This window comes from Ictalurus furcatus, chromosome 25, assembly GCF_023375685.1.
Source record: "Ictalurus furcatus strain D&B chromosome 25, Billie_1.0, whole genome shotgun sequence".
Taxonomy (NCBI): domain Eukaryota; kingdom Metazoa; phylum Chordata; class Actinopteri; order Siluriformes; family Ictaluridae; genus Ictalurus; species Ictalurus furcatus.
The window spans coordinates 1,845,001-1,865,000 of record NC_071279.1 but is presented as its reverse complement, the minus strand read 5'-3'; the positions used below and the strand labels follow the sequence as shown (position 1 = coordinate 1,865,000).

General features: G+C 40.6%; 3 protein-coding genes across 4 annotated transcripts in view; 1 reads left to right on the top strand and 2 right to left on the bottom strand.

The window, feature by feature from the left end:
* Positions 1-5,506, bottom strand: part of asap2b (ArfGAP with SH3 domain, ankyrin repeat and PH domain 2b) — a 21,550-nt gene extending 16,044 nt beyond the window's left edge. The window contains exons 1-2 of the mRNA XM_053613996.1: positions 5,322-5,506; positions 2,012-2,084 (exon numbers count right to left, since the gene is read on the bottom strand). Coding sequence (XP_053469971.1) covers positions 2,012-2,084; positions 5,322-5,447 — 199 coding nt within the window. The 5' untranslated portion in view covers positions 5,448-5,506. The remainder of the gene's footprint in view (positions 1-2,011; positions 2,085-5,321) is intronic.
* A 1,746-nt stretch (positions 5,507-7,252) lies between these two features.
* Positions 7,253-15,348, top strand: cpsf3 (cleavage and polyadenylation specific factor 3). Its single transcript, XM_053613965.1, has 18 exons — positions 7,253-7,446; positions 8,116-8,179; positions 8,275-8,372; positions 8,469-8,597; positions 8,698-8,875; positions 8,976-9,065; positions 9,227-9,377; positions 9,684-9,859; positions 10,238-10,396; positions 10,975-11,121; positions 11,218-11,370; positions 11,565-11,673; positions 11,754-11,852; positions 12,105-12,199; positions 13,930-14,017; positions 14,128-14,194; positions 14,302-14,398; positions 15,014-15,348. Exons 1-18 carry the CDS (start codon positions 7,376-7,378, stop codon positions 15,113-15,115), a joined length of 2,073 nt encoding a protein of 690 aa, XP_053469940.1. The 5' UTR covers positions 7,253-7,375; the 3' UTR covers positions 15,116-15,348.
* Positions 15,349-15,616: 268 nt separating this feature from the next.
* The window catches only part of adam17b (ADAM metallopeptidase domain 17b), a 23,208-nt gene continuing 18,824 nt past the window's right edge, over positions 15,617-20,000 (bottom strand). For both annotated transcript variants that reach the window (XM_053613962.1, XM_053613964.1), the window contains 3 exons: positions 19,975-20,000; positions 19,801-19,857; positions 15,617-18,065 (listed from right to left, as the gene is read on the bottom strand). The exon at positions 19,975-20,000 is cut by the window's right edge. In XM_053613962.1, the coding sequence (XP_053469937.1) occupies positions 17,697-18,065; positions 19,801-19,857; positions 19,975-20,000 (452 nt within the window). In that variant the 3' untranslated portion in view covers positions 15,617-17,696. The remainder of the gene's footprint in view (positions 18,066-19,800; positions 19,858-19,974) is intronic.

Below are 20,000 nucleotides of genomic sequence, written 5' to 3'. Positions count from 1 at the left end.
CACACTGCTTTATTCTATACAGTCACTTCCTCTTCCTGTGTTATTACATACCCCACACCCGGCCATCCATCTAACAGTAAACCGTTTCGTGTGGTCTAAGAGGAAACTGAAAAAAGCTCATATCGTGTTATTGTAAGATTCAGCCTCGTTGAGAGTTGAATCTCTTTCATACTTTTAAAGTTTGTAAAAAAGTCTTGGGTCACTAAGCTTGAGAATGAACCTCTTTTTTAAAATAACAAACCATCAAAGTTGTTCTTAATACTTTCAGAACACAGTGGCGTTATAATGACTTAATAAAGCCTGTACGGTGATCATACACACGCCTGTCAATCCGGTCATTATGGAGGAGATAACGCGCATTAAAAACATCTGCATGTCAGAACTGTGACTAAAGCAGTGCCGAAATTTCGGCGTGCAGTGTGGGATTACAGGAGAACACCAAACAACTGCTGATTAGACGGAGATGTAAACGTGTAACAAGAGAGAAAAAGAATGAGAGAGAGAGAGAAAGAGAAAGAGAGCGAGAGAGAGAGAGAGAGAGAAAGGCTTGTTGAGACGTGTAGTAGTGAGAGAAGGCAGAATGAATGGTATGTGCAGAAAACTGGCAACGCTTCTTCTTCATACTTGACTAGAGTAACTGAAACGACTTGGATTTGTATACAAAAGAATCTGTTCGGTTTATCGTCGTACACGTCCCATCAAACCACAGATTCAGGATTGCCCTTAATGTGACTTGAGTAATGAGGAACATTTTTGCCGAGTCATTCATTCATTCATTCATCTTCAGTAAGCGCTTTACTCTGGTCAGAGCGGTAGTTCCAGGGTCTTTCCCAGGAACACTGGGCATGAGGCGGGAACACACATCGATGGGATGCCAGTCTATCACACACATTCTTACACTCATTCACAACTGTGGGCAATTTAGAGTCACCAATCCATCTACTGGAATGTTTTTGGGAGATGGGAACAAACCAAAGAACCTGGAAGAAACCCTTAGGGACACTGAAATTAAATGATTACTAATCCGCTATCAATATTGTTTAAAAATCTATGAACAAGATTACGCTTCCAAGTTCCTGATTTTTTTTATACATACAGTATCTATCTACCACATAAGACAAATGATTCAGTTCTTCCATGGGTGTTAATAATGTTAGAATGGAATTCTTATGTGTGATTATATAATATACGATATTATATAATATATTATATATATATATATATATATATATATATATATATATATATATATATATATAAGATTTCAACCTTATGTTTTCAGTCTACCTGGTAAGCTTTACAGAGACAGTGTTCTCTTAGATAAAACAGCATAAAAGTGAATTACGTTATCATTAGCATTATGACCGTCATTATGCAACGCTATGATTTACAGTTCCATCAAATTATAGTACTGGACCTCAAATCAGCTGTTTTTACACCAATTCAACACATTCCAGATAAATCTCTTGAAGATTCAGGTCCACTAATAGGGTATATACTTATATAATATATACAGTGACGTAAACATCAATGGCAGAATTCATGAATATCGTAAAACGAGGACACAAAGCCGGTATCTCTTTGGTATAGTTTAGTCCAATCTGCTGATTTTTCTCTTGCGCGCTTAACCTATTTACACCCTTTCCTCAAGTCTGAGTTTCTTTCTGTCCTCATTCCTGAGTTTCTAATTTAGGTTTGAATGAAATTTATATATACAGCATGGCAGACCCCGCCAGGATGACGGCTAAAACATTACTGATGATTTTTAAGAGGATTTATTGTGCATCACAAAATACGTGAAATGTCCTTTTAACTCCAGACGATCACAGTAAGAGCTGAATGCATTATTATTTATATATATATATATACATATCTTTATATATATATATATACATATAAAAGCTACTGCAACAAGCCTAAACAAAGCAAACACATGAGGAGGAGCCTGCAAAGGGGAGCAGCTATCAGAGGAGCTCAACTGAAACGTATAGAATGATCTTCTCATACTCACTTAGGCCAGAGGTGTTTATGGCCTTGACAGACTTCTTCATTTTGCTCAGAACACTCCGGTCTGCATCGAGAACCTACAAAACACAAAGCACTGTTTTAAAAAGAGAGACACACACACACACACACAAAAAAACAAAAAAAAACCAGGAAGGTAATGGTTTCTCAATAGGTCTGCTTGAAACTATTAAACTGATGAGAGCATTACTGATTCAGATTTCAAAGGCCTAGTAATAATGTTTAATACAGGCTCAAATCTTTATAATGATGCCACAGTGCCTCATAAGGATTCTCATCGGTTAAACAAAACCTGTAAATAAAACCCCTCCCAACACCAGCACAAAATTCCTCCATCTGCATACAGTCTGTAACCTTGGGGTGAGTCACACTCGGGGAATTCAGAACTTCAGACAGACTGAAGTTGATGTCCCATACGGGACGGTCCTACAACTCGTAGCCACTGTTTATAGAGACACCATATATACAGCACAGCCCCAAGGCAAAGCCATCTGATCAGAACTACACAGATGTTAGCAAATACACTCACCAATACTGGAAATAACAACCATGCCCTGGTCAGAGTCTCTAAGGTACGAAGATTAACTGATACTCTTGACCTCATGATTTCATGCACTGCTCCATGATTGGCTGGTTGGATAATCACATGGTTTACAGGTGTTCCTATTAAAATGGCTGATGAGTGTATATATAATGGGAAATGATGGTAAAATGATGGTGTCTCCTGTCTGTGTGAGCAAATGGGTCAAGACACAGATGCTGAAAGAGGAATGAGTGCAAGCATATTCCAATAGAGAGGGATTGAAAGAGAGGGAAAGAGATAGTAGGGCAGGTAAAGACAGACCGACAGCCTTAGGGGAGAACATTTCATAAGAGCAGTGCACAGAACAAGGAGGCAGGTTTCAGCAAGACCCAAAACACTTGTGGAAAAACTGGAAAGGGGAGTGCTGCGTGTCACTCAGTGGACGTGCCTTTACTCTCTATACAGTATGTGTAAATAGGAGCTGAGCAGACCACCCCAACATGCAAACACAATCACAGCGTACAGCACACTGTATGTATTTACACAACAACACCCCAGGGCTTTCGCTTAATAGCCCAACTTTTCCTTCAGGGATAAATAAGGTCCATCCATCCACGAATATAACGCATAACTACCTACCTATTTATCGATAACAAAGTGCAGCATTACAACCAAACCAGATTGATGCTCAAACCCCTGAGAAAAGCTTAATCACATTTCACACAAGACATGGTTAAAAAGCCATATAATAGGGTAGTCATGTTAATGTGGCCATGTGGCTAATTATACCGGATGTGTCTTTTTTTTTTTTTTTTTCCACCTCAAACCCTATATCTGCAATGTGCTGCACACTGGCACGCTTTCTCACTTAGAAGTGCCACAAAATACAACAGCTATATCACGCAGTCTATGCCCACAATCTAAACCACGCACATTTATTATGAGTAGTAGTATAATACAGTACATCATTCAAAATACTTTAAATACTTTAAATGTACTGTATATGATAGAAAAAAAATAAATAAATAAACTACTTTCTCTTGACTGAACTCTAAGTGGTATGACCCAAAGTAAAGTACCAATACTGCGAATTCAAGTGTACAGAGAAGTCCCTTCCTTATTCCGGTAATTATTGTGTGTCATGACCTGCACCCTACAGTGTATATGTACTGTAGAGCCCTACGCTTGTCAGTTTTACTGAATCTGCAGTTTCACAGTGATCTGTCAAACACTAAATAACACTATTCACAGAGGCCTTGTATTGTTTTGTATTTTGGACCACTGCCAACACACAGTATTATATATATATATATATATATATAAAATATAACAGTGGTGCATCTAATTTATTAGACATGGCATACTAAAATAACTGATATAATCCTTGGTGCAAAATGAACCATACAATACTGGTTTTATATTCGTTCTATAGAGCAAGTGTGCTCAAAATTTTGTAGCCAGGAATCCCTTTCAGTGTAAAATAAACTCCACAGAGCACGTTAGTACAGATTTATTTCATGAACGTTATATTATTTTGTTTGTTTACTGGAGCTTTCTATGCCTGAAGCTTCCACTTCAGGCATAGAACACATAAGGTCCAAGCTTTATTTATTTACTTACTTATTTATTTTTTACGTATTTATAGGCTGACTTGTTTTTGAGTTATTAAAGTTTGTATTGAACTCATTCGAATGAAGTTGCCAGTCAAACAAATTAATAACTATAAGAACTCAGTAACAAATATATTTTATTTATTTATTTATTTTTAAATCACAGACCACCTCACTGTGTTTCATGGACCCCTGGGAGTCCACGGACCCCACTTTGAAAACCACCGACATACTGTGACTAGACGTAATATAATATATCCTGATTTAAAACATTCAGCCATTTTCATTATCATAGGATAATTGGACTAGGCTACATTTACTGTAAACGATGGCAGTAAGTCGGCCAGTATCAGACTACTTCATACTGAAAGCCACCGTGGAAGTGGAAGTTCAAAGACCTGCTGACTTTCCTCATGAAAAAGCCTGACTGTGACAATCGAAACTGCCTCTGTGTTCCTGACAAAGGACTTTTTTTCTGGAGACTGTTCTTGATAGTTCACTATTGTCTAAAATGTACATCGTAATCTGACACGCGGCACAGCTTTCAGATTCCTCTGGTGCAGCTGGAAGAAACACTGACATGAACCAGGCTTTTATAGTGGAGCGTTACACTAACACAGACCCTACTTACTTTGTACTAATAGACTAATTCAAAGCAAGTCCTTGTTCACACTAGCCAAGTGTTTTACTGCAGACCCGAACAAGTCACTGACGCAGTTCCTTAATCTTGTTCCCTAGAAAGTCCAGTTCTGACTGACTTTCAAAGTGAAAAAAATAAATAAATATATATATATATATATATAACTTTGTTTAAACACACATTTCAGTTCGAACCCAAGCTATATTCCACAGGAAGCCCGGTTCTGACGTGACTCTGCCGTGTGTATTAATTTGTCAGAATACCTGAGTGTAGGTTAGAGTGGTGTTGTGTAGGACTATGGGCGAGGTTCACCTCCAACCCCATAGCTGGCAAAACCTGTGATTTCACAGAAGGAAGTCATTTTGCAATCCTCTCAGAGTTTAAATATTACTGAAGGACACAGGACACAACCTAGTATTAAGGAAAATGTCCTTAGGAAAGTCCAATATACATCAGATTTCCTAGATGGTTAGTAGTCTTTGTTCTCCATAATAAAGAGTATAATACAGACTGACTGGCTCACCTCCTCGAGTCCAGCCACTGTATTCCTGCAATGGCCCATTCGGGTGGTGAAGATCGAGGTTGTAGGCGCTTTATAATCCTCATTGGTAATGTCCATAAACTCGGACACTGACAGCTGGTCTGGCATGATGACTGAGTTCTTTTAAAAACGCTCAATAATAATAATAATAATAATAATAATAATAATAATAATAATAATAATACAGGAGTGAGTAGGAAGAAGATAGACGCAATCAGACTGCGATCCCTGTCTAACATAAATGAAAGTCTCTCTGTAATGAAACTAGTTTATTATTTAATATGTAATAGTAAATAAAAAGTAACACACGCGACGGGTAAGAATAAGAGTCTCTGAGAAGAAGTTAGAGAACTCCATCACAGCTGAAGTTTACACTCTTCCTCTATATTCGGGGTCATCAGTTGTGCGCTTTTCTCCACTGAAAATCCGCCGTCTGATTTACCTGCGTCTAATCTCTCTCTCTCTCTCTCTCTCTCTCTGTAAACCTCTCTCTCACTGTGACTTGTGAGTAGAGACCGTAGGAAGCCCGCCCACAGACAGAGAAACTAACCAATAGGAAAGCGCAGCTGTGCCAGACGGACCAATCAGCTGTTACTGTAAAAGCAAGGCGTGCATTCAGTCGTACGGTCACTCTACACCACCTGTATACAGGTGTAGCGAAATGCATTTGAGTGTGGAACAAAAGAAATCAAAACTACTTTAAGAAATGTTGGTGAAAATATAAGTTTCATTCTTGGCCGGTGTGATATAGCAACTTACAATAATTTGTTTATTGTGACAAAAATGTGACAACTATGTTTTTATCTCATAGAACTTTACTTTATGTTAGAAATAAAGTCATAATATTTTAAAAATGCAATATGGACGGTTAGTATCATCAACAGCCAATCATATAGGCTATTTATACACTGTTATCGTACATTCTCAGTCATGAGAAAAAGAAAGTACACTCTCCTTCAAGTCTATGTTTTTATTTTTATAACAGTAACACCTGGCTGCTAATCAAGCTCTTAATAATTGTAGAAGTAGGAAGGTGTACTTTTTTTTCCACCTCCTTTCTGAATGCTGGTTTACTTTACTTTGGGGGGGGGGGGGGGGGGGGGTAACATATAAATATGATTACATATTGAAATCTATTGTGCTTATTGTTGTCACTGGAGGTTATATGTTTGTTTATAGAAGTTGGAAAAAGAAAAGAAAAAAAAAACCAAAAAAACAAAAACAAACAACATACAACTGAAAGAGGGTGTATTTTCTTTTTCCCATGACTGTATAGTCATGTATAGTCATAGACTGTATAGACTTATCCCATCCCTGTCAGGATGATTAAAAAAAAAAACTTGTCAGTTCAGTCTTATTAAGATATTAAGAACAATATCGTTTTAAAGATAATATGTACCAAAAATAATAGTTGCATCTGTATTATAACAGGTATTGTTTACTTTACAGAGCTCTGTCATCTTTCTCAGGTGCATGTTTAAATCAAATGGCTATAAATAGATAGGCTTACATATAAAGATATATTTTAGCCTATATTTAATGACGCGTAATGAGTGAATGCATTACAAAATCTAGATTTAAAGATTGTTTTCTCTAACATTATATATATATATATATATATATATATATATATATATATATATATATATATATATATGTAAGTATATGTTTCAATACTAATCTCTTGTGTAAAAGCCCCGCTCAATCCTGAATTATGTAACTTAACTGTATATTACCACTTGAGAGAATTTTAAACAGAAAGCAATCTTTTTATTATTATTTTTATTATTATTATTATTATTATATATATATTTTTTTACACTTTGGGATATAATGGATTAAAGTACAGCGTGTATTTAAATAAATATACTGCAACTTTATTATGAAATTTAGACCTTTATTTTTGAAATTGTACGACACCGGAAGTGGTCCCTTGTTGATGAGAATCACGATCAGACGCATTGAGCAGAAGCACTGGAGTGGGAATGGAGTAATTGTTAATAGTTTAAAACATTTGTGAAATTCTTTAAGTAAATATGGCCACAAAGCGGAAGTCGGATGTACCTGTTCCCGCTGAGGAAAGCGACCAGCTTCTCATAAGACCGCTGTGAGTTTCATTCAACCTAATGCGGCCAAGTTAGCATGTTAGCTAAATGTCTGTTATAGCACTGCTAACGCACCTGTTTGTAAAGATATAAAATGTTTTGTTTGTTTGTTTTTGCCAGCGTTCAAATGACCATAAGAGAAAAGTATTCATTAACGCACTTTTTTATCGGCTGTAAAAATTAAAATAAAATAAAAATAAAATTTCAAGACAAAACAGGTGAATATGGTAAAAATAAATAAATAAATAAATAAATAAATAAATAAATACACAATTATATCGCAGTCAGTCTTTGCGAGTTGATTGCTAAGATTCCTACAATTATTATTATTATTTTTTTTTATATATCGGAGCTTTTTAAATTACATTTGTTTATGCAGTTCAATTAAACGTGTTTATGCAAATGAGAACATTTGCATAATTTGTCAAGGGGGGAAAAAATTCTAGTCTTTTGATGACGTCACTTACAATATTTACCTCAGTGTGAAGACACTCCAGAAAAATAGTTTGTTGGAAATTCAGTCTTCATTGCTTAACTAAAAAAACAAATAAAAAAACGTCAAATGCCATTTTAAATACTGTTCAAATAATTTAAATTAATGAATTGATTGATTTATTGGTACATTTCCACAAATTCTTGTTTGTCTTATCTGGTTTTCTCTACCATGACAGGGGAGCTGGTCAAGAAGTGGGCAGATCATGCATCATTTTGGAATTCAAGGGACGTAAAATCATGGTAGGTTCGTTACTACATGGCCTTTCTTATTTATGAAGTACGACGTGATTATGTAAACTAGTCTGCCGTTGGCTTACTAATGATTTCTTCCTCAGCTGGACTGTGGTATCCACCCTGGATTAGAGGGAATGGATGCGTTGCCTTACATTGATCTGATTGACCCTGCTGAAATTGATCTACTCCTCATCAGCCAGTGGGTGTGATTCTCTGAGTGGTGTTTATTTCTTTACGTATTTACACCAGGACTGTTTTTAAGACCTGTTTTTTTTTTTTTTCTCCCCCTGCTTAGCTTCCATCTGGATCACTGTGGGGCCCTGCCGTGGTTTTTACAGAAAACAAGTTATAAAGGACGGACTTTCATGACCCATGCGACTAAAGCCATTTACCGCTGGCTACTTTCAGACTACGTGAAAGTCAGGTAGACGCCCCCAGCAGCGTTTTGTGTTGGATAAGAGCGAATAACGGTTTAAAATGTCTGAGCGGTAGTAATCTTCTACATCCTCTGCCTGTCTCTGCAGTAATATCTCAGCGGACGACATGTTGTACACAGAGACAGACTTGGAAGAAAGCATGGACAAGATCGAGACGATCAACTTCCACGAGGTGAAAGAGGTGGCTGGTATTAAGTTCTGGTGCTACCATGCTGGCCATGTCTTGGGTGCAGCCATGTTTATGATCGAGATTGCTGGTGTGAAGGTGGGTGAAGGTGATTAGTTCATTTATAAACACCATCACAGATCACAATCAGAGCTAATGTCCTTGCTTGGTTTGTTTTGTTTTGTTTTTTGAAATAAAGATTCTTTATACGGGAGATTTCTCTCGTCAAGAAGACAGACATTTAATGGCAGCAGAGATTCCCAGCGTTAAGCCAGACATCCTAATCACGGTGAGTAACAGACCCTTCCTAATGAATCTTGATCTTATAAAGACTAACCCTAATCATTTACTCTTTACTGTAACTTCCGTCACAGGCAGTGTGACGGAGTGTTCTGTTCACCCAGTCCAGTCCAGCACAATAGCCTGTACCCTTTCTCTTCCCGTGTACAGGAGTCTACGTATGGAACCCACATCCATGAGAAGAGAGAGGAAAGAGAAGCTCGTTTTTGTAACACGGTCCATGACATCGTGAACCGGGAAGGCCGCTGTCTCATCCCCGTCTTCGCTCTGGGTCGAGCACAGGAGCTCTTGCTCATCCTTGGTGAGAACTCCTCGTTAGAAAATCTTATCCGACCTGATGTCGAGAACATAAACTCACGGGTCGCTTTAATAGGAACACTTGTACATTCATGAAGTTATCCAATCAGCCAATCATGCGATGGCATTATTTTTTTGTTTGTTTCCCCCATTCTGTTGTTTGATGTAAACACTAAGTGCATGATTTTATGCTTTCTGCCGCTACCACTTGTTTGGCCGATTGGATTATTTGCATGAACGAACCGGGTACGGGTGTTAAAGCGGACAGTGAGTGCAGTGTTACTGTGATTTCTGACGTTCGCTCTTTCAGACGAATATTGGCAGAATCATCCTGAGCTTCATGACATTCCGATTTACTATGCCTCATCCCTGGCCAAAAAGTGTATGGCTGTGTACCAGACTTACGTCAATGCCATGAACGACAAGATCCGCAAAGCCATCAACATCAACAACCCCTTTGTCTTCAAGCACATCAGCAACCTCAAGGTGAGCGTTTTAATGGTTTCTTTAGGATGAAACATTAGGCAGTGCTTATTTGGCCTGAACTGCACTTCCTTTACCCCTCGGTATTTAGTCCGGCCACGTTTAAAACGCAAACGCGGCGAAGGTGACGTGAGAAATGTAACGGAAGTAGTATCCGTGTCGAATAAAATGCCTTCAGACACATTGGACATCAACCAAAGTCTAGCTTCAAACAATACAAGCAAAGCCGTGATGTTCATTGTAACGTACACTAGAGCGCGCAGCTTTGTTTCTGTGCTTTCTCACTGCTACCACCGTACACGTTCTAAAAGTTCTCCGATGAAATAGGCTTGGCGTGTGCAAAAACAGCTCAAACCGGCGCACTCTCTTCATCTTTTGCAGAGCATGGACCATTTCGATGACATCGGCCCCAGCGTGGTGATGGCGTCTCCTGGTATGATGCAGAGTGGCCTCTCCAGAGAGCTGTTTGAGAGTTGGTGCACTGACAAGAGGAACGGTGTGATCATTGCTGGCTACTGTGTGGAGGGAACACTCGCTAAGGTAGAGGAGATCGTGGGTCGAAATTCCGACAATGCGCAGCCATCGAATTGGGGAGAACATGGAGTTTGCATGTTCTCCCCATGCTTCGGGGGTTTCCTCCAGGTACTCCATTTTCCTCCTCCAGTCCAAAGATGTGTTGGAGGCTGATTGGCATTTCCAGGGTGTCCGTAGTGTGTGCGATTGTGATTGTGCCTCGCGCTGGGTTGGCAACCCCTCCAGGGTGTTTTCCCCCGCCTCGTGCCCCGAGTTCCGTGGTATAGGCTCCGGGCTGCCCGCCACCCCTGTGTACGATAAGTGGTATGGAAGATGGATGGATGGCTAGATGGATGTAGGGTTCTCGCACATCCTGGAAAATTTCGCGGGCTAGTTTTTCCGTCATGGTCAACAGATAAAAATGTCCTTGAAATATTGAAACGTGATGTGATGTGATTGAAGTGGAGTAAAATCGGTCTGTTGAGTTTAGGACAGCATATTTTAGCAAAAAAAAAAAAAGATTGTCTAAAGAGTGAGAACGCTGTACCGACATAAGAATTGGGATTCGCCAATACAAGAGGCTAATAAACAATTCCCTTGCGTAGCACATCATGTCTGAGCCGGAGGAGATCACCACCATGTCGGGCCAGAAGCTGCAGCTGAAGATGTCTGTGGACTACATTTCCTTCTCAGCTCACACCGACTACCAGCAGACCAGCGAGTTCATCCGAGCACTCAAACCGCCCCACGTGGTGAGCTGGCTCATTGTAAACTGTTCCCCACCTTTACGTTTCGGAACCTTTTCTGCAGTGAGAAACTTCCGTTACTGACTGGCCCGACGTTTTCAGATCCTGGTGCATGGAGAGCAGAACGAGATGGCCCGCCTCAAGGCAGCTCTCATTTTAGAGTACGAAGAAAACGATGACGAGCGCATTGAGGTACATAATCCCCGCAACACCGAGGCAGTCACACTCAACTTCAGAGGAGAGAAGCTGGCCAAGGTGAGAACTCTACTGTCTTCTGTTTAGTGTCCTCCTTTAATTAGTCAGCACGTCTAGCTGTATATTTCACATCTTATTTGCGTTCTCATTCCAGTGTCAACGTTAGGACAAAGGATTTATTTATATAATGGTTTTAGATTAAACTGACTAATGCTCCCTTTTGTGTGTGTGTGTGTGTGTGTGTGATCGTCCAGGTGATGGGTTCTCTTGCTGATAAGAGGTGTGCGCAGGGTCAGCGTGTCTCTGGGATCTTGGTGAAACGCAACTTTAGTTATCACATCCTCACACCCTCGGACCTCTCCAGTGAGTCGGTGCGCTTTCCCAAGATACTCGGAATGCATTCGCACAGCACGTCGTCCTCACCGATCTCTCTTGCCTTGTAGATTATACGGATTTGTCTATGAGCACCGTGAAGCAGACGCAAGCCATTCCCTTCACCGGACCCTTCTCCTTACTCCACAGCCAGCTACGTCACTTAGCAGGTGTGTACTCTGAATCGACGTGCGTCAATCCCTTTGTATTTTGTCGTCAAGGTCGTTAAAGAAATACTCCAGCATTTATACTCCGACTGCGTCTGTAGACTTAATTTAAGTTCCGAGTACGTTTTTTTCTTTCCTTTTGCGATGTGGTACGTGAAACGGCTTTCCTTTGAGAAAAGCACTACACAAAGCAGACCTGAGTTAATGTGAGTGGGTGCTGGCGGTAAGGAAAGCATCCATGTTTGTGTGTTTTAGGGCACGTAGAAGAGGTGGAGACTGCGGAGAAAAACACACTAAGGATCTTTAACAGCATCACATTGATTCATGATGCCAATACGGTCATACTGGAGGTGAGCGCGATCATGCACAGATGGGAGTTATTGTAGAGTAATATACAGGAGTCAATGAGATTCGTGAATTGAATCTTTAAAATGATTCGTTATTAAAAAAGCTTTTGTTTTCAAGGTTTGTAACGTGCATACGTTTAAACAAAAAAGAAACAGCTGGACAATATTAGATTTTTTTTGGTATTGTATTTTTCTGTTTCTTGTATTTGGTATAAAACAAAAGCATTTCATAGTATTTGCCCCCATCCTGATTTTTTCTGTTTTTGTGTAGATCTCGTACAAGATTTCTGAAATTAAAACAAAATGCGAGATAAAACAGACAACCTGAGTAAACACAAAATACAGTTTTTAAATGATAATGTTATTTATTGAAGAAAAAAGTTATCCAATACCAATTGGGCCTGTGTGAAAATGTATTTGCCCCCATAGTTACCAATTCCCCTAATCTATGAGTCTGCATTGATAATGGAGATCAGCTGGACGAGACACAACCAGACCTGATTACTGCAAACCCTGTTCAATCACATCCACACTTAAATAGAACTTTCTCATCAGCATGAAGTTGGTTAAAAGGTCTTACTCAGTAACACACTATGGCGGAGTTGAAAGAAATTCCAGAAATGATGAGGAAGAAGGTGATTGAAAGACATCAGTCTGGGAAGGGTTACAAAGCTATTTCAAAGGCTCTGGGACTCCAAAGAACCACAGCGAGAGCCGTGATCTCCAAATGGAAAAACTCGGCACGGTAGTGAACCTTACCAGAAGTGACCGACCTTCCAATCTTCCTCCAAGAGCACAGCGACGACTCATCCAGGAAGTCACAAAAGAGCCAAGGACAACATCAAAGGACCTACAGGTCACTTTTACATCAATAAAGGTCACTGTTCATGACTCCACTATCAGAAAGACGCTGGGGGAAAATGGCTTCCATGGAAGAGTGGCGAGGTGAAAAGCACTGCTAACCCAGAAGAACATTAAGACTCGTCTGAATTTCACCAAAACACACCTTGATGATCCTCAAACCTTTTGGGAGAATGTTCTGTGGACTGATGAGTCGAAAGTGGAACTGTTTGGAAGACAGGGGTCCCGTTACATCTGGCGTAAACCAAACACAGAATTACACAAAAAGAACATCATACCTACGGTCAAGCATGGTGGAGGCAGTGTGACGGTGTGGGGATGCTTTGCTGCTTCAGGTTCTGGACAACTTGCAGGAATTGAGGGGAAACACGAATTCTGCTCTCTACCAGAAAATCCTACAGGAGAATGTCTGGTCTTCAGTCCGTAAGTTGAAACTCAAGCGCAACTGGATTATGCAGCGAGACGACGATCCAAAGCGTAGGAGTAAATCCTAGTCCTAGAAGAACGTGAAAGACTGATCTCCAGTTATCAGAAGCGTTTGGTTGCAGTTATTGCTGCTAAAGGTGGCACAACCAGGTTGTAAGTTTAAGGGGGCAATTAGTTTTTCACATGGGTGATCACAGGTGTTTGATAACTTTTTTTTTTTTCTTCAATAAAAAATAAATAAATAAAAACTGTATTGTGTGTTTGCTCAGGTTGCCTTTGTTTTATGTCGTATTTAGCTTGAACTTTGTTCCCTATTCTTCTAAATAAGTTGTACTGATCAGGCTGATTGTAATGTTCACAGTTTTGCGTGCTTGAATTTCTCTTTAGAAAAATTTTGCTGGGAGAATACCGATGGAAGAATAAATGTTTGTGTGTCTCTGTCACAGTGGATCGCCAACCCCCTGAACGATATGTATGCCGATGCAGTCGCAACCGTGGTTCTGGAGGTCCAGTCGAATCCAAAAGCTCAGAAACGTGAGAACATGTTTCATATCTCGATACTTGAAGACATTTTTACAATGCGTTATATCCATCACAGTATTCAGGTTTCGTAACATCCTGAACATTTTTCTCTCTTCTCTCAGTCATACAGCCCTCAGAGGAGAAGGTGGATATGGAAGTCTTCCAGAGCAGACTACGGATCATGTTCCAGTAAGCAGGCCTTCTTGTATTTTTAACCCCAGTCTGGTTTTATAGCTTATATGCTTCCACATGCCTTTTTTCTTTTCTTTTCTTTTCCCTCCCTCTCCTCTATACAGTGACATGTTTGGTGAGGAATGTGTAGACTTTAAGGACCAACACAATCTGTCTGTAACAGTGGATGGCAAGACCGCCTACATTAACCTGGAGACCAGGGTGAGTATCATGCTCGAGTGTGTGTGTGTGTGTGTGTGTGAGAGACATGCATTTCAAAATCCTCCCTCATTTACAAAAGTCCCCAGTGATCTCATTCACTTCTAACAGGACCTCATCTATAAAACTCCCGTACCCCTACATATTCATACTCGTTCCACATCCTTTCAAACCCTGTTCACTTTCTCAAGCTCACGACCTTCTCAGTTTCCCTCAAATCAGTAATTTTTTTTTTTAACCATTGTGCTTGATGCATATAAATACATGCATATAAATAAGCACAATACCACAGTGTCAGCACATGCTTCCTGTACTAAGAAAAGAAACTATATTTTTACTCCAGACTCGCTTATAATAGAAGTCTATATACGTTAGAAAACTTTCCGAACACCGCAACCCAAAGAGTGATTCTGGTTAGCGAAGCTGTCCCAAAGGTGTTGTGTATCTGCGTGCCACCATTAACGGAATAATCGTCGTGTATGTTTTTACACTTTTATGATGAGCGAGTTCGATTTAAAGGAAAACAAACTGTCCTGTTATTATCGGTGATATCACATGTCATTCTCTCCGTTTCACGTTAACTGTATATTTATGATTGTTATTAATATTCGCGTGCAGACGGTGGATTACGAGGAAGGCAGCGTGGACGACGATTCTCTCAGGGAGATGGTGGAACACGCTGTGCAGAGGCTCTACGACGCCATGAATCCTGTGATGTGATGTGAGGACGAGCACGAGGCAACTCCCCCCCCCCCCCCCCAATCCCTCCATCATCCTCTACTTTCACCTCTCGGTCTGAAAGAGTGTCGATCGTCGTATAAAACAAGTTAAACACTCGTGCCGTTTAAACGAATCGTATTCATTTCCACCTTCTCTTTTATTTTTATATGTTCAAGATAAGAAACTGTGATTTGTACGGACGGGTACCGTTCATTAAAAAAACCGTCTCCAGACCACATCGTGCTCTAATATCGTACATACACAAACTCGGCTGGGGTTAAGGGTTAAACGGGTTTATTGTACGGAATGACGCCCTTCACAGGGAGAGACGACGGACGCTCGACAAGGCTTCAATACTCCCGTCAGCACTTCAGTCCTGCTGACGTTCACTGAATATTAAAAGCATTGCACTCACGCAAAGGTCACTCAAATATTTCCCCCGAGTCAAGTAATCAGGATTTACTGACAGTGAAATCATATGCACGTTTAAAAAAAAAAAACTAGAATGAAAAACAGCAGTTTATTTTAACACAAAAACATTCAATTAATATTTGCTAAATATTCGGATCTGCTATTTACATGAACACATCAGATATTTCTACTCTAGGAGTTTGCATAACACGACGTGCACAAAATACTTTTAAACAAAAAGAAAACTAAAAGGTGTTTTATATGAGAATAAAAATATTTCCCTTCCATTTTTTTATTTATTTATTTTTATTTTTTTTTAGGACAAATATATTTGTTGGAAACATTTCAGTTCACTCTGAGGTTTTTGCAAGCGTGCACAAAATGTAATTCTTTTATAAAATTTAAAAAAAAAATGAAAAATACCTTCTTTTTTTTTTTTTTTTTTACAGAAGCTTATGCAGACGTGTTTTTACGTAAAATATGTCAACGGTACCAAAATTATACCCCATGAACAATGAAATACAGACGTATATTAAGCGTGTTTGTTTCCTGATGATGGATAAAATTGAGATTAAGTTTTAAAACCTGTGGTCATAGTGTAGGGTTTATTAAAAAAATTAAATTAAATTAAATTAAATTAAAAAAAAAAATTCAGGCTGCATCAGGAATCTGTTTATAATCACTTCCTCCCAGCCTGAATCCCTGAACTGGGAATGTAGAGATTCCGACCCCTACGTTGCAGCACCGCACAGTTCCCGGCATTGCAAAGTTTTATGTTTTTGTTGTTGATTTAATGACGTTTTCGCACTCGACACACGGGCAACGACGACACGTCAACCACGTAAACATAAACGCGTGAAAACAGATCATGGAATACCTGTGAGATTACCGACACTATGACGCATCACACCTGCGTCTTTATTAATGCTCACTCGTAAAATCGAACATAACTACATAGCTGAGTGTTTCCCGTTCGTCGCCGACGAGCTGAGCCTGACGCGGTCCGTAATCCCACAAGGACACTGTACGCTCGTTGCCAGGATACCACCGAGTGCCGTAAAGCTGAAATGTAACAGTATACACATAAAGATGCACAGTATTATAGTAGCAAACAAAGGTTTATAAAAAAAAATAATAATAATATACGGTATAGTAGCAGTAGTTGAAGACGACGAGACCTGTGATAGAATCTTGTGACCTGGATGAGCGAAAGCCTTGACGGACAGATATAGTTTACAGTGCACACCTTACTAAACATAGGACACCTGTCTGGAAGCGCACAGCTAAACAGGCATGTAAACAAATGATTATTTTCCTCACTCCCTTTTTAAATAATAAAGCTGTTCAAGTCCTTAATAGTAAATCTGGTCAGGTGTGTATAGATACATGCTTACGGTCCAGTGTGGTTAGCGGGAGCCCTCTGTGTTCAAACGAAAGGAAAACGCCGTTTCGGTTTGCGTCGGTGTGTTAAAAGTTAACGAATACGCCACCTTTAAATACGGAAAGGTGCCCTAACGATGTAACGCGATCATCTTGTACTCGTCATTGTATTAGAAATCCCTTTTCAAATATTTGTACTCTCACCACGCACTTTAATAGGAACACCGGTACCCCTGCACATTCATGCAGTTATCCCAATCAGCCAATCACGTGGCGGCGATGCAGTGCGTAAAATCACGTGAATGCGGGTTAAGAGCTTTAGTTATTGTTCACATCCGACGCCAGAATGGGTCACACGTGATCTCAGTTACTCTGAACGTGGTACGAGATGTTTTCCGCTACTGCAGACGCCCGGAGCACGGAAGCGAGTGACTTGAAGTGTACCTTTTGAGATTCATAACGCAAAGTCGGTACGTTAAGACTTCAGCTGAACGTACGCGCACCCCGTGGTCACTGCGGTTCCGGTGCTAAATTGAGCGTTACGTAAACATAAGCAACACTCTTTGTTCACACTACAGGGAGTTGAAGTGCTCCTAAACCGTACTGTATTTCTGAAAACAGAGTTACATAAGCTCCAGCCCACACTTCACTTATGCAAGCTTTGCTTATTCTGCTTCTCCTCTGGAGTTCATGCAGTCACTCTCACTCCTTTACTTTCTGTTATAAAGGTCAGTTTGCTTGCACACACACACACACACACACACACACACACACACACACACACACACACTCAGCACTCTGTCTCCTTCCTGATGCTGTGCCTGGGTGTCTTCATCTTGAACGATCTCTCCAGATCATTCTCTGCGACCTCAGTCAGGTCCGCGAAGGATCGAGCTGCATCGGTGCGAGTGGTGAAGTCCTCCTCCAGGACCTGCTCATCCAGGCGCGAGTCGTAACTGGGGTCCTCCTGGATGGTGTCCATGCGCGGAGGCTCCGTGCTCGCCAACACGCCCGAGGCTGGAGCCGTTAAGCTGCCTGCAGTGGCAGGGACGGGAGGGGTGCTGCTCTGGAAGCGTGGGACGGCAGAGACGGCCGGGGAAGAGTGAGGCTTAAAGATGCGCACCGAGGCTGAATCGAGACTGCTCAGCAACTCCGCGTTCTGAAAAAACGACGACAATAAGACATCCGATCACTGCGCGTTAGTCTGAAGTCCGTTCGTCTGAAATGAATTCATTTATTCAACTGCGGATCCTGAAAGGACTTTTCGAAGGAGTGTAGCCTTAACTCTCTCCGTTTCCGTCTAACAGGAAGAACACGCTATGCACGAGGAGCGGCGTTTAGCGTCCGCGTTACCGTGACGAGACGTGTGGAAATCTCGTCGGAGCTTCACGAGAAGCAAACCGTTCAAAAGTTCAGCAGTTTAGCCGAATATTCACTCACTCGTGTTTTTACGTCTAAACACACGTCAAAACATCTATAAGCGTGGGTTGCACCAATGAGGATTCAATTAAGCACAGTTTAGAGCTAATCTGGGATTTGTTGATCTGGGCTTTATTTGAAATCGAGTCGTGTTGCACCACTGAATTTTAAACACGGACGAACACATCGGGGATTAGAATTCGAACCCGCGATTAGAACCGCCATATACGATTCATTTTCTCCGCCACGACGGATCCGCCACTACGGCGGTGCGTGCGGATTTCATCGACGTGGAGATATACGAATTCTCCAGCGTGACTAAACAGCAACAATGTAACTCTTTCACTCCCTCTGGAGCGACTACAAAGGGATCGTGAACTTCAAACGTTGAGTTAAGAACAAAATTCAACTGCCGTTATTAACCGCTCGTCCGCACAACCGATACAGGCTGAGAAAATAAATAAATAAACATGTGAAATCTTGAGTTTAAAGTGATGGAGCAACGAGATTAGAGTTAATCCAGGTTCATTGTGAGATTAAATCCAGGATTAACGCGATTTTTAAACAAGGTGTAACGTCGGGTGCAGCAGAATTATTAGATTTAATCCAGATTTCAGCTTAATCCTTATTGGTGCAACCCACCCTAAGCGTACTCTGATTGGATTCAAGATCATAATCTTTATGTACAGCTTCATTTTTTTTTAAGGACCTGCAGGACATGACGGGACATACGGTTATTAGAAAATGAGCCGTGGCGTTACACAAAGCCGAGACGTCGCCACTCCAAAGTGGATTCTTTTCCTAGAACAGCACGTCTCCGAGTGTTTTATTCCTCTTATACCACCAGCGATCTGTCATGTGCTAACCATTTTCGAAATTTCTTAAAGAATGACGCCTACATTTTGCCAGTGTATAGCTTAATGTTGGTTTAATGGAACATCAGTGAAACCAGTTAGTTCTTGGTGTAGCTATAAACAGTCCTTCCCCTCCACCAGCCTGGCAATTTTTTTTCCCCTCTCACTTGAAATCACTAAAACAAAAGCGACGCAGCGTGTCGCGTCCATGTTGGAAAGCGTTACAGCTTTATCCCTGACTGTTTATCTCTATTAGCTTTGACACTGGAGACTCCTTCCACTAAATAAACGTTTTCTCGCGGCACCAGCGATTTGATAAAATCCCCGTGTACGTCATTTCCGTAGGAACGATAACGTATCGGAACGAGCGCATTCGTATAGACGTGTGGGTTCGAACTATAACCTGAACGACTGCCGTTATAGAAAAGTAAACACCGCGTTCTGCCCAATCAGAACACAGCATTCAGCAGTGCTGCGGTGTATCCTGTACGTCATGAACCGTTTCCTCACACGGCTCGAGTCTATATCGTCCACCGCTTTGGATCGGATAGAAAATCGAATCCGGATCGGATAGTCGATCACCCCGCACGTACACGTATATCGTAGTGTCTTATCACTTACGCTGGTGTAAAAGAGTGATTTTGTGTTCAGTTCATACTGCTGGTCGAGCTTCTTGTCCTTCAGATGAGAAAGAGGAAAAATCGATGCGTTACAAAATTAGATCCAATTCCCACAAGAGATAGGTTTTGTTTATTTTTTTAAAAAAAAGCGATAAGGAGAACGTTTGTAACCTACCACACAGTGGACGAGAATGCTGAGAG